Source organism: Thermothielavioides terrestris, chromosome 6 (genome assembly GCF_000226115.1).
Source record: "Thermothielavioides terrestris NRRL 8126 chromosome 6, complete sequence".
NCBI classification, from domain to species: Eukaryota; Fungi; Ascomycota; class Sordariomycetes; order Sordariales; family Chaetomiaceae; genus Thermothielavioides; species Thermothielavioides terrestris.
The window spans coordinates 3179072-3194179 of NC_016462.1; the positions used below are offsets into that span (position 1 = coordinate 3179072).

Below are 15108 nucleotides of genomic sequence, written 5' to 3' on the forward strand. Positions count from 1 at the left end.
TTTACTAGGTCTATCTAGGCTATAGGTAGCACTTCTATCTATACTATAGTTGACTAGTAGAAAAGCGTTATCTAGGCGGGGCCTCTACGCCGCCGCCTTTCCCTTGTCCCTAGCCGTAGGCTCATAGTGACGCTTACTACTACCTATATACTATAAAACCTCCTAATAGCCCTCCTCGAGGCGTATATTAGACGTAACACTCTTATTAAACTCCTATTAATGTAGCTTATATATATCCTCCAACTCTCTAAGGCCTATACTAGGTCTTGGCTATATAGCTAAAGTAATAGCCCCAACTATAGAGCAGTACTCTAGTATATAGTCCTTTCCTATAGTAATACGGTCTTCTAGGAGCTATAGCAACGGGTTCTTAGCGCCCTCGTCGCTAGGGCCTTCCGCTAGGTCTAGTCTTCAAGAGAGTCTATTAGCAAGGTTCTATAAGCTAGGGCGATACTTAATAACGAAATTAAATTCTACGAGCTTATCGCTCTAGCGTAGCTACTATATAGAAGGCCGCTTCTTCCTCCTTATATATTTAAGGTTCAGATAGTCGATAAGGGCAATAATAGCAGTTTATAAGTATAGAAGGTAATACTGCTAGGCCTAAAAAGCGTCGATAAGTGTAAGTAGCTCCCTATTACTAGTGCTATAGCGCGTTTCTTTAGGGCTAAGCTTATAGGAGTAGAACGTAATAAGGTACTACTAGCCCTCGAACAATTGGGAGAGAACTATACTAATAGCGAACTTCGAAGTATCTGCCTTAATATAGGTCGGGAGGCTAGGATCGAAATAGTGTAAGATAGGCGCTTCCTAGAATCTACGCTATAGCTTATAGAACGTATTGATTGTATCCTAGGTCATTTCGAAGTTGCAGTTGCCTTAGAGCAAGTCGGTTAGCAGGGCGTAGATCTTCAAGTAGTTGCGAATAAACCTATAGTAGAAGCTAGTGAACCCAAGGAATATCTAGATATTATAAGCGTTGCAAGGTAGTGGCCACTATACAATGGCTTCAATATACAATAGTTCTATCTTAATACTCTCTAGGGTAACAATAAACCTAAAGAATTCAACTTTGTATATATAGAACTAGCACTTAGGGAGGTTGACATAGAGGTCGGCTTTTTATAACCGTTCTAAAACTTTGTATATATACCGCTTATACTTAGCTTCGTTGTTGCTAAAGATTAGTATATTATCCAAATATATAATATAGATAACGTCAACGAGGCTAGAGAGGGCGTAGTTGATATAAGTCTAGAAGGTTATAGGTATATTAGCTAGGCCTATTAGCATTACTATAAACTTAAAGTGGCTATATCGTATATAAAAGGTGGTCTTCTACTTATTGCCTTTGTATAGGCGGATCCAATAGTATATATCTTTTAAATTGAGCTTAGTATAGATCTTTGTAGAGGATAGGCAATCGAGGATCTCGCTAATTAGAGGAATAGGGGCGCAGTTCTTACAAGTAATGTGATTGAGTGTATAGTAGTCGACAACGAGGTGTAACTCGCCTCCCTTTTTCGGGATAAATAGAATGGGTATACCTATAGGACTAGTGGAAGGGTGGATCTACTCCTTTTCTAGAGCCTCTATAAGCCACTTGTATAGGGTCTCTAATTCCTTTTTACTAAGTAGGTAGATTAGGCCCTATAGCGTAGTCGCACTGTCTTTGAGGTCAATACAGTGTTCGAGCGTAGTATAGCGAGGTAGGGGAGGTCGGTCTATAATAGAAAAGAGGTCTCGGTAGGCTTTATAAACTTCTGGGAGCTTAGGAGTCGTAGACTGTAAGCTAATAGTAGGCGAGTGTTCGGCTAGGTTATCTAGGTTAGTTAGGTCAGTGACTAGTACGAGTATAGCAATAAGGAAAGTATTATCGCTCTAATCCTATTTAGGCTTAACTTATAAGCTAAAGTAGCGCTTCGAGTTTAGGTAAGTCTAAGTCTTTTTATAGTAGTTGAAGAATAGCTTAGCTATCTCTATCTAAGTCTAGCCTAAGAGGATTGTAAATAGCTTAATATTAGCGACTATAAAGCGTAGGAGGTAGGTCTAGGAGTATCTAAGATAGTCGGTAATACAAATATATAGGGGGTATATACTATACGTTAAGATAGGTATATTACTAATAGTAGTAAATCTAGGGTATTAAATAAACTTAGTCAACTGCAAATGCTTAGCTAGAAAGCTACAACTAATTATATTATAATTTAACCTAGTATCTAGCATTGCTATTGTAAGCTTCTAATTCTTATCTAGGCGTATAAGGACAATACTCTTGATTTAAGACGACTTAGGCCCCCTAAGTTCCTAAGCGGCGTTGGCGCTATAGATGCGCCTGAGCGGAGCAAGGTTTAGATTGATCTAGGCGTTTAGATTTAGAGGCTCTAGGCAACGAATAGCGGTATAGCCTATTTATCTACAACGATAGCAAGTGGCCTTGGGGCAGAAGGTGGAAATATAGCCTACCTTATTGTAGATATAGTAAACTAGGTGTAGCCTAGGCGTAGTAGCGGTTGCTATAGCGATATCTAGGGCGGGTTGCTAGGGCGTGGGCTATATAGGAGGGAGCTAGGTAGGTGTAGCCGTAGGCAGAATAGGCTAAATAGGCGGGATAGGCGGTAGGGCAGGCTAGGTAGGAGGGCGGGTTTTAGGGCAGTTAGTGTAACGATAGCCCTCTCTACTATAGGTAAAGCATTAGATAGGGCGCTAGAAGGACGTGGGCGGGGCGTTGACAGGGCGCGGCAGCTGTGGAGCTATAGGGACGTTGTTCGATGAATAAGGGCAATAGCAAAAGATGCTAGCAACGTACTAGCTATATTCGATATAGTATATAAAGCTTATAAGCTGCTAGAACGTTGTAGGTAACTAGGGGGAGTAGTTGAGGATAAAACTGATCTCTAGGCAGAACTTTAGTAGAAGGGTGACTATATAGGTAGGTTTATCCTACTTCGAAGGTATATTAGTGATTATACTAGTGAACTGCTCAACAAACTCTAGAATAATCTTGTCTTTGCGTTATATAAGGCGTTTAAGCTCTGAGACTATATTGAAGGCGTATAAATTAGGATTAGATAGTTCATTTTAAAAGAATATAACGAACTCGCCCTAGGTAATAGCCGAAAGACGGAAGTTAGGATTAGCCTCCTACTCCTAGATATACTTTATCTAGATGTTCTTAGACGAGCCTTAGAGGTAGTTTACTATATATATAACGTAGTTGCTACTATCGAGCGAGTAACCTGTAAGCTAGAAGTTGATATAGTAGTCGTATAGGAAGGCCTAGAGCAAAGAAGTATCTTTGCCGCTATATATAGGGTGATTTAAGCTAGCGGTATACTAGAGGGGAGCTCCTATAGCGCTAGGAAGGATTGGCAAAGGCGTAATAGGGGCATTGAATTTAGGATTAGTAGTAGGCGAGGCGGTATCGATAGCAATAGGTATAGCTATAGGTATAGGCGTAGACGTAGTAGCTATAGGCATAGCCTTAAATATAGCAATAGGCGTAGAAGTAAGTGTAGGAGCAAGAGCGGGTATAGGCATAGGTATAGCAATAGATATAGCTAGTACAGTAGCATTGGCGGCCTAGGTGGCGAGAGGGTTAGAATTCGAAGAGGTAGCGCTTTTAGCAATATATATAAGCTAGGTATTCTAGCGTAGGAGCTATATATACTAAGTTTACAATTAGAGAATAGCTTGATAGCGGCGTTTAAAAGCGATTTTAGCGCTTAGATAGTGCTCTTCCTTAGTAAAATCGTACTCCTAGGTAAAGAGTAGGGGGTCGATAGGCGCTACGTAGGAGCTATTTAGATCAACCTAGGTGTACTAGATGCTCTCGTCTATAGTAGCATTAGGCGTAGGTAGTATAGAGAGGGTATATAAAGAGGTCGGATTAGTAGGAAGTGCCTAAGATTACGAGGGTATAGGGCTCTGCTTAAACGTAGTATAGGCGTAGGTCTAGGCTATAGCTCGTCTCCGTCGGTTTAACTCCCTAAGGTAGGATAAGAGCGTTCAACTTGTTAGAAGCGGAGGCTCCTAGAAGGAAGGGGGTATACATTGAAGTGACAGAGTATAAATAAAGTATATATAGAGTATACGCTATAGGGTAGCTATAGGTAGGGGGGGGTATAGGTAGTTACATTGAACGCTAGCCTTTTTTATTGCCTATAGATTCTATCCTTCTTATCTCTCCTATCTTAGCCCTTGATCTTCCTCTATATTGGCTAGCCTCTATTTTTAAATTCGTAGATCCTTTCCTAGGCTATCTTATAGCATTTGCTTAGCTCTTTAAATACGTCTAATCCGCTCTATTGCTGACCTAGTGTCTTAGTTCCCTGCATTTGTGTAATTGGATGCCCTGCACTTCGCTTAGCTCTATGCCCCTCTAGCTGCTCCTCTAGGTAGCTTATATAATTAAGGCTACTAATATGCACCCTAGTGGTGTACGTAGATGACTTGTGTAGTGCCCTGTGGTTGGCTAGGCTATACTAGGTGCCAGATACAGGGCGAGGTAGTTGGGCCGAGAGCTGTCCGAGGCGTGTTCCAAGGGCTGTGCTAGGTGCCGAAGCGGGTGCCGTGGGTTAGGGTGGTTCTAGGGCATGACACCTATATAGCTAGAACGCTCTTTCGGAGGCTCTAGGCGAACGAGAACCTAGGAAATTGGCTACGATTAGGGCGCTTAGTAGAGTAGGCAAAGGAGTTCGATATTGGAATTTAAGGAAGGTGCTTATAGCGTCGCCTTTTACTATAATAATATCTAGCACTTCCTTGATAGTAGCTAGGCTCTCTTCTAGTTCTTCGAAAGTTGTTAAAGGCGTTGTACTAAATACTTTGATTATATTCTTTTCCTTAACTATAGACGTAAAGTTACCTTCATTTAGCTAGTTAGCCTTATCTACGTCTCCAGCGTTGAGCCATTGCCTTAGCTTTTCGAGGTTCACTTCAGGGATGTCTTATACTATAAGTTTTAGGCGACCTTGGTATAGTTGCTTCTCATTAAAGATTATATCATATATATATACCACTTGGTCTATAGCTAGATGCTAGATATAGTAGATATTCGAGGAGTTGTATTCTACGAGGTATCCGATCTAAGCTCTTAGTTAGAATTGTTCGAAGCGTTGTTCTTTCTTCTTAGTGGCGTCTATTATAATGAACGCCTTATAGCTATAGACTTTCAAATGCCTTTAGTATGACTTATATTTTGAGGCTCTTAGGCTATCTCTTTTAGCGAGGAAGGTATAAAAGCGATCTAGTAGCGTTATCTATCCTATTATTAAAGATAGTGTCCTATTGTAGAGATATATAGCGGCCCTAGTAACCTTTGGCTACAGTCCCCTAGGCAACTGTACACCGATAGCCATTGTTCTAGCCTTCTCCTTAATTATACCCCCTAAGCGTTTAGCGCCTCCGTTCTATATAAGTGTATTAGGCGCTAAAGGTTCTATTCGGATACCCTATCTCTCTACCTAGGTAGTAATGATATTCGCCTATATGAATTCATTGTTATATTCTAGGACCTTAATACGTAGTTGGTACTGCCTTTTAAAAAGGGTAGTAAGATGTTGGATCGCTATTAGGATGCTTAGTACCTTACGATCGTATAGATAGTAGTCCTATATTATACTTGAATAGCGATCTATCGCTAATAGCAAATGTTTAAAGCGATATTGACCTTCTTTAAGGGGATATATATCTAGAGTAATCCTATTGCCTAGGCTATAGTTCAATGGTCTAGGAACGCGATTAGGCCTATATTTCGATTTGCCAAGGCCGTAGCTGTTATATTCGAAGGTTGGTATACCTTTGATATGCCCTCCTTGTAAGCAATTGACGAAGTGTTCGAAGGCCCTTGGGCCTATATAGCTAAAGCGTAGATGCCAAGTTATAGCATCAGCTACGCTCTTTGTATAGCGAGCCCAGTAAGCGAGCTTCTTCGTTTAAGCGGCAAAGGCTATAGGCGTATAGTCCTTAGGCATATATTCAAGGATATACTATTAGAGCTTCTTCGTAGTATATCTAAGGAAAGTATAATCTTAGTGTTTAAATAGATAGTTCAGCATACTCTCTAGCTTATTGTTCTACTAGATCCCTCGTCGATTGAGCTACTTCAACGATACGATATTGTATACAAAGGTTGGGCAGTAAGCTACGTTGTATAGTATACGGATTGTAACACCTTTGTCGTCCTCTAGTTTAGCGTCTATTTTGCTATATCTTTCAATCTAAATAGGGTACTTACCTACCTAGATACAATTATTAGGCGTAGCCAACTTAGGTAGTCTTTTAAACTTACTTAGATAGTTAGCAATATAAATGGTTGATCCTAAGTCTAGGATTACCGAGTTGATCAAAGGATATCTCTAGCCTATCTAGAATCTAGCTAGGATCATAGCGAAACTCGCTATACATTTGCCTATAGCTCTCTATCGCCGTATTTTCGTAATATATTGATAGCTAAATATTGCTATATTGTTGATAGTGCCTACGTTGGGGGCATTGCCCGCTTTAGAGGCGATACTCTCTTTGGAAGCAGTGTTCTCGCTCTCTTTAGGAGCAGTACCCTCTTCGGAGGCGGTTTTCTCGCTCTTTTTAGAAGTAGTTTTCTCACTCTCTTTAGGAGCAGTACCTACGTTGGGGGCATTGGCCATTTCTACGTTAGGGATCTCTAACTCTATCGTTGGAACTATAGCTATAGCCTTCTTAAATTGGTTAGCTAGTTAATGTTGTAGCTGATTTTCGTCTATATCGCTTTTTATATCGTTAGCGAGGCTACTCCTAGATCTTTTTATCTAGAGTCTATTGGCCTTCGCTTATAGAGTTGAATTAGCCTTTAAATTGGCCTCTATATATGCTTTGATACGCTCTCTAGGCTCTTAGTCTAGCGGCGTACTCTCGGGGTTTAGGTAGTAACACTATTCAGTCGGATGAAAATGATTGTAGGCGTAGTACTTTCTTAAAGTGCTTAGGGACCTTATAAAGGTGCTAGGAGCTATAGGCGCGCTTAGCTTACGTTTAGAGTTGGACTAGCCAAATCTAGCTCCCTCTTTACGATTAGGTTGACGTCTAGAGCGATCCTCTTGATCTTCTAGTTGTTTAGAATCCTTGTTTTCCTTCTTTCTAGGTCTATATATCGAGAAGGATCCTTTTCCTATATAGCTAGGCGTCTTCTTGAGGAATAGGTATATACCTTTATAAACCTCTATAGCTATATCTTAAAAGGTTTGCTTCTTAAGGATCTCTATTTTGCTTATAGTATAGAGGGAAACAAAGTTTAGGAATAGCTTCTCTAGTATAGCTATTAGTTCGTTGAACTATAGGCTAGGATCTTTAGTCTCGCTTATCTTTTAGAGGGAGGCCTTATCTATTAGGTTCTCCAACTTAATAAGCTACCTTTCAAAATTAGCCTCCTTGATATACACGTTTCTAGGGTGCTTAAACGTATCTAGGCATATATAGATATACGTTCGAAGCTCTATAATAATATCGATAGTTAGCTAAATAGTTTTCTTAAGGCTGTTATACTACGTTCAAAGGTTAGTATATTCTATAAAGTAGATAGATCGGTAGTTGGCTACTACTATAGTAGTTATAAAGGTCAATATCTAGGTAAAGTGGTTAGTCTAGTGTTTATAGTCCCTATACTTATAATCCAGATCCTTCTCGACCTATATAATAAAGATAGCGATATTGTTATTGAACTACCTCTCCCTCTTTGTATAAAGCTTCCTTTAGTAGCTATTTAGTGTTTCGACATTGGGCTGCTCTTGCTCCTACAGGCCCTCGTTGTCGGAGAGGGTCTAAGAGTCTATATCGTTGTCCTAGGCTATAGAGGCTATACTTAGCTACTGCTCGCCTATAGCGGGCGCTCTTAGATCAGCTAGAGCTTCTACATTGGCTATATTCCACGTTGAAGCCTATAGTTCGACGATATATTCCTAGAGCTTACGTTGAATACGCTTATAGGCGAGATTATAGCTGTCGGCTAGTATAAGCTTTAGAAGAAGCTCTACCTTATATTCAAAGTAGTCGAGTAGGTCAAGATGTTTAGCTTTGTTAACGAACTCTCAGTTCTAAGCTACCTAGTCGTCTAGGCTAGCTAGGATAATGTCGATTTTCATATCGGCTTTCGAGGACATAGTAGTTGCTATATATAGGGCCGTTTACTTAGAGATAGAAGCGGGTTTTCGAGGGAAATAAGACTCTAAATTGATAGAACACCTATATAGGTATAATCAAGGATAAAGCTATCACTATACGTACGATGTATACAACTAGGATCAATCGTAGTGTTGAAGATGTTGTATTGTAGGAGAGAGGCTCCTTAAGAGCCTAGTCTTAGGCGGCATTTGGGCATCAAGCTAGTAGATCCTAATCTCGGTGGGCTAGCCCAGAGCCTCGGTTCTAACACGTTGTTCTGGGGCCTTAGCGCGGACATTATTGGCCGCCGCTATGCCTTCAACCTATCCCTCTTAATCTACTCCACCTCCGCCATTATCGCCAGTGCTATACCAAGTTGGGCATCGCTTAGTATCTTTATCGCGCTAATCGGCTTTAGCGGTGGCGGGAACCTCGTACTAAACACCACCGTCTTCCTCGAGTTCTTACCTAGCTATAAACAGTAGATAGTAACAGTTATAGCTACTTGGTAGAGCTTTAGCTAGGCTATTACCGGCTTCTTTATATAGGGCTTTCTAGGTATATACAGTTGTAATATAAGCCTAACTAGCTTTGATTAACTTTAACAGTATACTATACAGTTCCTAAGAAGTAGAATTGCCCTTTAGTCGATACTTATACTAAAGATAATAATATAGGCTAGAGATATATAATATATATAAGTAACGCTATCATCTTTGTTATATCGATTCTTCGATTAATGATAATCCGTTTAAAAGAGATGCCGAAATACCTTCTTAGTCTAGGCGAGGACGCCTAGGTAGTTGACACTTTCTAGGCCTTAGCCAATAAGTAGAACCGCCTATATAGCTTAACCTTTAAAAAGCTCGAAGCGTATAGCGTAGTAACAATAGCTTATAGTAAGAACCGCTTTTCGTTTAATGAAATGCTTGTCCACTTCTATAGGCTCTTTTTAATATATAAGACCGCCTTGTCGACCGTTATAATCTAGATCTTATAGACTATAATTAGGCTTGCCTACCCATTATTCTACGTCTTTCTACCTACCTATCTCGCGACGTATAGCGCTAGCCTCTCTATCTCGATCTACAATATATAGTATAACTATATATTAACTACCATTAGTAGTATTTTTGGCCCTATCCTAGCTAGCTAGATATATAATCTGCCTTTGCTTAGCTAGCGATATACAATACTTATTAGTATACTAATGACGGCCATCTTCTTCTTTGCTTATATAGCGGTATACTCCTTTGCCTAGGACGTCGGCTTTTTATATACTATCGGCTTCTACCTAGACGTCTACTATAGCACGCTCTTTGTATATACCCCTAAGGTACTGCTAAGCGCCTACTATAGTACTAGCAATGGCGTTGCTATTATATATAACTACGTTATAGGTATCCTATCCACTATGATTGCTACTATAGCGGATATATCTACGCCTATACTTATCTATATTTGTAGCACGTTGCTAGTTGCTATAGGCTTAGTCGCCGCTATGTTTCCCTTTGAGCTATATAGTCGGAAGAGCTTATAAGGGTTGTCTATGTCCGGCTAGCTGCCCTAGCTGCCTGTAGAGCGTGTAGGCGGTATAGAGACGCGACGTTAGGTTAGCAGATAGCCTAGGAGGTTGAGCTATAGCTGCCCACTTATAGCTGCTACCAAAGCTTCTTAGAGACTGGGATTGGGGCTAATTCCTAGGCGATAAGGGGATGGGTTTTTTCTCCGTCAAGATACCTATATATATTGGATGCCTAGAGGTGTTTAATTGACTAAAATGGTATTGTTCGCCATCTTCTATCCTAGCTGATCCTGAGTCGCAAGTGATTGTAGTTGTGCACTTAACGGTCTGCGCTACCCCCCTTAAACTCGTCGATCTACAACGTCTTGGGTCTAGAAGACCTTTTTGCTTGTCTGAAAAGTGGTTCATAGCGCTGATAGAACGATTGATTCGCTTGCGCTAGAAGCGTAGTTCAGCCCGACAGGACTAGGTACCAGGTATGGCCGGCTGTCTATGAACAAAGTAAACTAAGGACTGTGCATTCAACCCCATGTCGAAGAGAGAGCCAATGGCGGCAACAGAGTAAGCATATGCTCCGCCTGAGCCGAACTTACTATCAAGGGCATTGTTCGTGGTCTAATTAGTTAAAGCCGAGTATCAACTCAGCTTTTGTAAGAAGACTAAACGTATTAGCTATATAATGCTAGTTCCGTCCTCGATTTTCATTACTATTGTTCTCCTAACCTAACTGAACCAATAGCAGCTCTACCTACACTTAGCCTTTACAACTACTAGCTGCCCTATCACTCTCGCGCTGTAACAGGTCACGCTACCCGAGACCTTGGGCCTTCCACTAAGCTACCTAGGCTGGTCAGTTAGTCCAGGATGGCTCTGCTCGCTTTCTCCGCTGCGCTCGCCCGCCCCCTCGCGGCTCGTTTCGAATCCCCATTCAGGTCGGAACGGGACCCGTTTAGGGACCTATTTTTCGTTACTATTATCTTCGTAGCGATGGGAATAGTCCTGCTATACGCTCTGGTTGCGGTGCTGGTCAAGGTGTATAGGCTCAAGGCCGCGTAGAGGAGGTTTGAAGCGTCTTTCCCTAGCCGCCTGGCCGAGGCCCTCGCCTCCCAAACCGCGAACGATGGCGGGGACGCAGCCGGCGTGCGGCCGCCCTCTCGTGCGCGCGAATGAAGGTGATGGGTTGGTGATTGACTAGCAGGCTAGTTTGATTGCTATTGCAGGTTTCCTTTTCATGCATGACAGAACTCGGTATGCCCGGTAATAAATCGGCATTCCTCAATATCAACCAGAGACAGAGATGGAACCCTCGACCGTAATTCGTGACGGTTTCAAGTTGGCTATCATATAGAGTGGGTATGTAGCCATTTGGCGAATCGAACGTATCAAACGTTATTGCAAGGGAACCAGTTCAACGTTAAGAGATTGCGTTGCATTCATGTGAAGCTATTCCATAAAGGAGGTGTAACTAACGCTGCCCTCTTCTTATAACGCGAGCTGGATCGCAATAGGCTGCCAGGCCACCGACTCGACCTCACTAGCATGGCCCTCCAGCGTGGCTACGCAACGGGTCGTCGTTAGATCCCAGATCTTGACTGTCTTGTCATACGAGCCCGACGCGAGCTGGGTCGCATCATGCGACCAGGCCACTGAGTTGACTGCATCAGTATGACCCTCTAGCGTCGCTATGCACTGGTCTGTCACTCGATCCCAGATCTTGACTGTCATATCGTCAAAGCCCGATGCAAGCTGGGTCATAGTATGCGACCAGGCTACTGAGCGGACACAACTAGAATAGCCCTTGAGCGTGGCTACGCAACGGCTCGTCGTTAGATCCCAGATCTTGACTGTCTTGTCATACGAGCCCGACGCGAGCTGGGTCGCATCATGCGACAAGACCACTGAGCTGACTGGCTTAGTATGACCCTTTAGCGTCGCTATGCACTGGCCTGTCGTCAGATCCCAGATCTTGACTGTCTTGTCGAACGAGCCCGAGGCGAGCTGGGTTGCATCATGCGACCAGGCCACTGACGTGACCCAATCAGTATGGCCCTCTAGCGTCGCCACGCACCAGCCTGTCGCCGGATCCCAGATCTTGACTGTCCTGTCTCTCGAGCCCGACGCGAGCTTGGTTGAATTATGCGACCAGGCCACTGAGATGACTTCCCAAGTATGGCCCTCTAGCGTCGCCACGCACCGGCCCGTCGCCAAATCCCAGATTTTGACTGTCTTGTCGAACGAGCCCGATGCGAGATGGGTCGCGTCATGCGACCAGGCAACTGAGCGGATCCAAAAAGTATGGCCCTCTAGCGTCGCCACGCACCGGCCTGTCGCCGGATCCCAGATCTTGACTGTCCTGTCTCTCGAGCCCGACGCGAGGAGTCGTTGGTCTCTGACTCCTCCTGTTGACTTCTGCATTTCCGTCGCAGGGCTGGCAACTTGCTGCGCTGCCGCAGCTGACGTGACTGTAGAATCCCCAGCAGACTGTTCCCCAACGACCCCTGTGTCCCATTGCGCTGTCGCCCGGTCGTCGTTTGTTGTGCTAGGCAGCGCTGCTTGCTTGCCCCGCACGTCATGCTCAAGCTGGTGCAAATGTGCTTGATACGCTCCGGATTTGATCAGCCCCTGCAGGAACACGTCTTCTTCAACCGGTAGGTCATCGTGTCGTCTGGGTACGCCATCAAAGTCCACGTCGGCGTCGGGGATGGCGGGATCGTCTGGCGGCAAATCCGCGGGTTCGAGTACCTCTCCATCAGCGTCCGGCATTTCGACATCTTCGGTAGACACGGTAGCTGCCTCCCGGGCAGCGGACTTGACGAAGGACGCATCATCGGTGTCGCCGGCATCGACCGAGACACTGTTGGCGTCGTCTTGTCTGTCCTGGTCGCGATCGTCGTGAACGGAAGCTAGGCGGATGGTTAACAGCATCAACGCCTGCAGATGTGATGCGATGTGTCGCGCCATTGTCTCGGCGTTATCCGAAGTCGGCACGAGCCCGGCCTCTTCCAGAGGGTCATCTGATGTATCCGAGTCCTGGTCGATGTCCCTCATGGGCTCGGGATGCTTCATGGCAAAGTTTGTCCTGCTGCTCTTACCGCCGGCCGCCTCGTTGACGGGTTGCTCCCTATGGCGCTTGGGCGGGGGTTCGGCATCCTCGACCGTAAAGTGGCACAAGAGGCATTCGTTCCACGGTCTCGGCCGCTCCACTTTGCTCTGTCTGGCGATGACCTGAAGCTGCGCAGGGGGGAGCATATCTCCGTGGGCTTGCACCAAGTGGTCATGGAGAGCGTCGGGACTCTTGTGTATGTCATCGTTGTCGTCGCATAACGCGCAGATCCAGCTGAATGTTGGGAAAACTCTCTGGTGCCAACGTAGATTGTGTTCTTTCATGTGTGCGAGCCACGATGCAAAACCTGGGAATGCAGGATGGCCATCTGAACATGCGTCCGAGATGCACGTGTAAGGCTTGAGATCCTCGTCAATATGTCGCCTGCGCGGAGACTGTCGCGTTAATCACTACGAAAAAAGTAAAAAGGGGTAATATGGAAAGGGGAAAAAAAAAAAAAAAAAGAATGAAAGAAAAGAAAAGAAAAAACGAATATCCTGGAAAAATTCCGGATGAATCATACGCACCTCCAGTCACTGTCGCTCATGTCTCGTTTGTCGATCATCTTGCCGCACCACTCACAAGCGAAGAAGTTGCTTTCTTTTTGAGATGGCAGCCGCGGATAGTTTCCCTGGCTCACTTGGACCGACGAAGTTCCCTTGCGCCGTTCCGTGGGAGCCAGGAAATTGTTTGTTGTGCGGAGGGCCAACCTCAGCTCCTGGCTGTTGACGGTTGAGAGATCGGATTGAGAGGCGGTAGAAGGTGTCCCGGCGAGCGCTGTAGAGCCCAAAGTCCTGGATAACCCCTCGTGGCTAAGCCTTTGCGCTGACGGGCCCGATAGGTGTTCCCGTGGGTCCTCCAATTGGCGCCCTTCATCGATCGTAGGCATGAAGCCAACGTTGTTTCGAGGTCGTCGTGACTTCAGTTTTCCCTCGCGGTCCTTCGTAAACAACATTGCGGCGTATCGGTCCACCATCGTCTTTCCCAGGTACTGCTGGAGCAACGGATGTGCATCGGGGTAGAGCTGTTGAGTCACGGCTTGCGAGACGGCGGTGAAGGGCCCGAGATCAAGACGAGCAGCATGCCTCTGGATTTTTTCCTCTATTCTGCCACGGGAAGATTGGCGGATCGTAACGCCGAGCCTGTTTAACCGGGTGAGAGCGGCGTCGACGGCAGACAAAGCCTCCTCTCTGAGAGCATCATCGTTGGCTTGTGATAAGCCGCGGCTTGCTCCGCTGGTCTCTCCGGCCGGCGTCACTGAGATGGTGCCTGTTAATCATAGTCTTGAAATTTCGGGAATTGGGGTTGTATTTAAGGGGCCACCCCATAGTAATTACTCACACTGGTCAAGACTGCGCCGCAAAATGTCCAAGAGGCGGGCGACGAGATCCTGGATATCGCTATGATTTCGAAGCCTCGTGTCGAGAGACTGGCTCTTGCGGGCAAAGACGCCCAAATGGGACGCCCATATTGCGAATCTCTGCTGGAAGTCTGCGACCAGATCGGCCGCAGGGGATGTCTGCGCTCTGAGGTTTGCAACTTGGGTCTCGAAGAGAGCTTCACACCCGCAAGCAAGGTTATACAGCAGATCGCTGTCGTCTTCGTCCATTGTCTACGGCGCGCGCTGGTGTATACTGGGAACTTCAGTGGGTGCATACAGCGCAAAATGAGTCGAAAAAAGAAAAAAAAAAAAAAAAAAAAGAATAAAAATAAAAAGGAGAGAATGAAAATGAGCACCCGTGGGTCGATGAGGGGTTTCCGGAACGGACACCTGCAGTCAGGCTTCAACCACTCGGCTGAACTTACCCCGCAGTTCCGTGATCAAGTCATGACCAAGCTCTCATGCTCTCCAATTTCGAGCTTCTCATCGTCTTCCCCCATTCATTCAGAAACTCCCGGTCGCATTCATATTTGCCGTGGACTAGCCATCTCCACTACAGTTCCAATTCCAGGAGAAAAAAAAACATGCCATACCTTATTGAGTGCAGTGAATGGCGTCTCCTGCAGGCTTTGGGCCGATTGATCGACCAAAGAAAGTCGCGATTCCATCCCGATGTGCACGGCCTCCTTGACGCGAAGCCCCAGGGGTTCGGGCTCCCGAACCCTACCGCCGAGTTCTTTGACGTGGAAGTTCGCCGCATCTTCCTGGCAAGGGATTGCTCCCGTGCCCTGTCCGCGGCCGAGTTCGACGAGTGGGAAAGTAGGCTAAAGCACGTGTGCGAGCTCCTGGATCAGATGGTGCATCCGCGATATCGAGTCAGCCGGATCGCCGAGAATCAAGACAGCTATCCAGGTCTCCGCTCGCTTGTCTCGTTTCTAGAGGATTCCGTGTCCGATGAGACTG

The 15108-nt window shown here is 45.1% G+C and overlaps 2 protein-coding genes across 2 annotated transcripts; both read right to left on the reverse strand.

Moving 5' to 3' along the window:
• Positions 1-11033: 11033 nt before the first annotated feature.
• THITE_2124748 (uncharacterized protein) lies at positions 11034-12108 on the reverse strand. The gene has a single exon (XM_003658160.1). It carries the CDS (start codon positions 12074-12076, stop codon positions 11144-11146), a length of 933 nt encoding a protein of 310 aa, XP_003658208.1. The 5' UTR covers positions 12077-12108; the 3' UTR covers positions 11034-11143.
• A 139-nt stretch (positions 12109-12247) lies between these two features.
• THITE_49644 (uncharacterized protein) lies at positions 12248-14373 on the reverse strand (the record flags this gene model as incomplete). Its single annotated transcript, XM_003658161.1, has 3 exons — positions 12248-13148; positions 13292-13999; positions 14102-14373. Coding segments are annotated over 3 exons (1881 nt in total), but the record flags the coding sequence as incomplete, so codon positions are not given.
• Between the last annotated feature and the right edge of the window lie 735 nt (positions 14374-15108).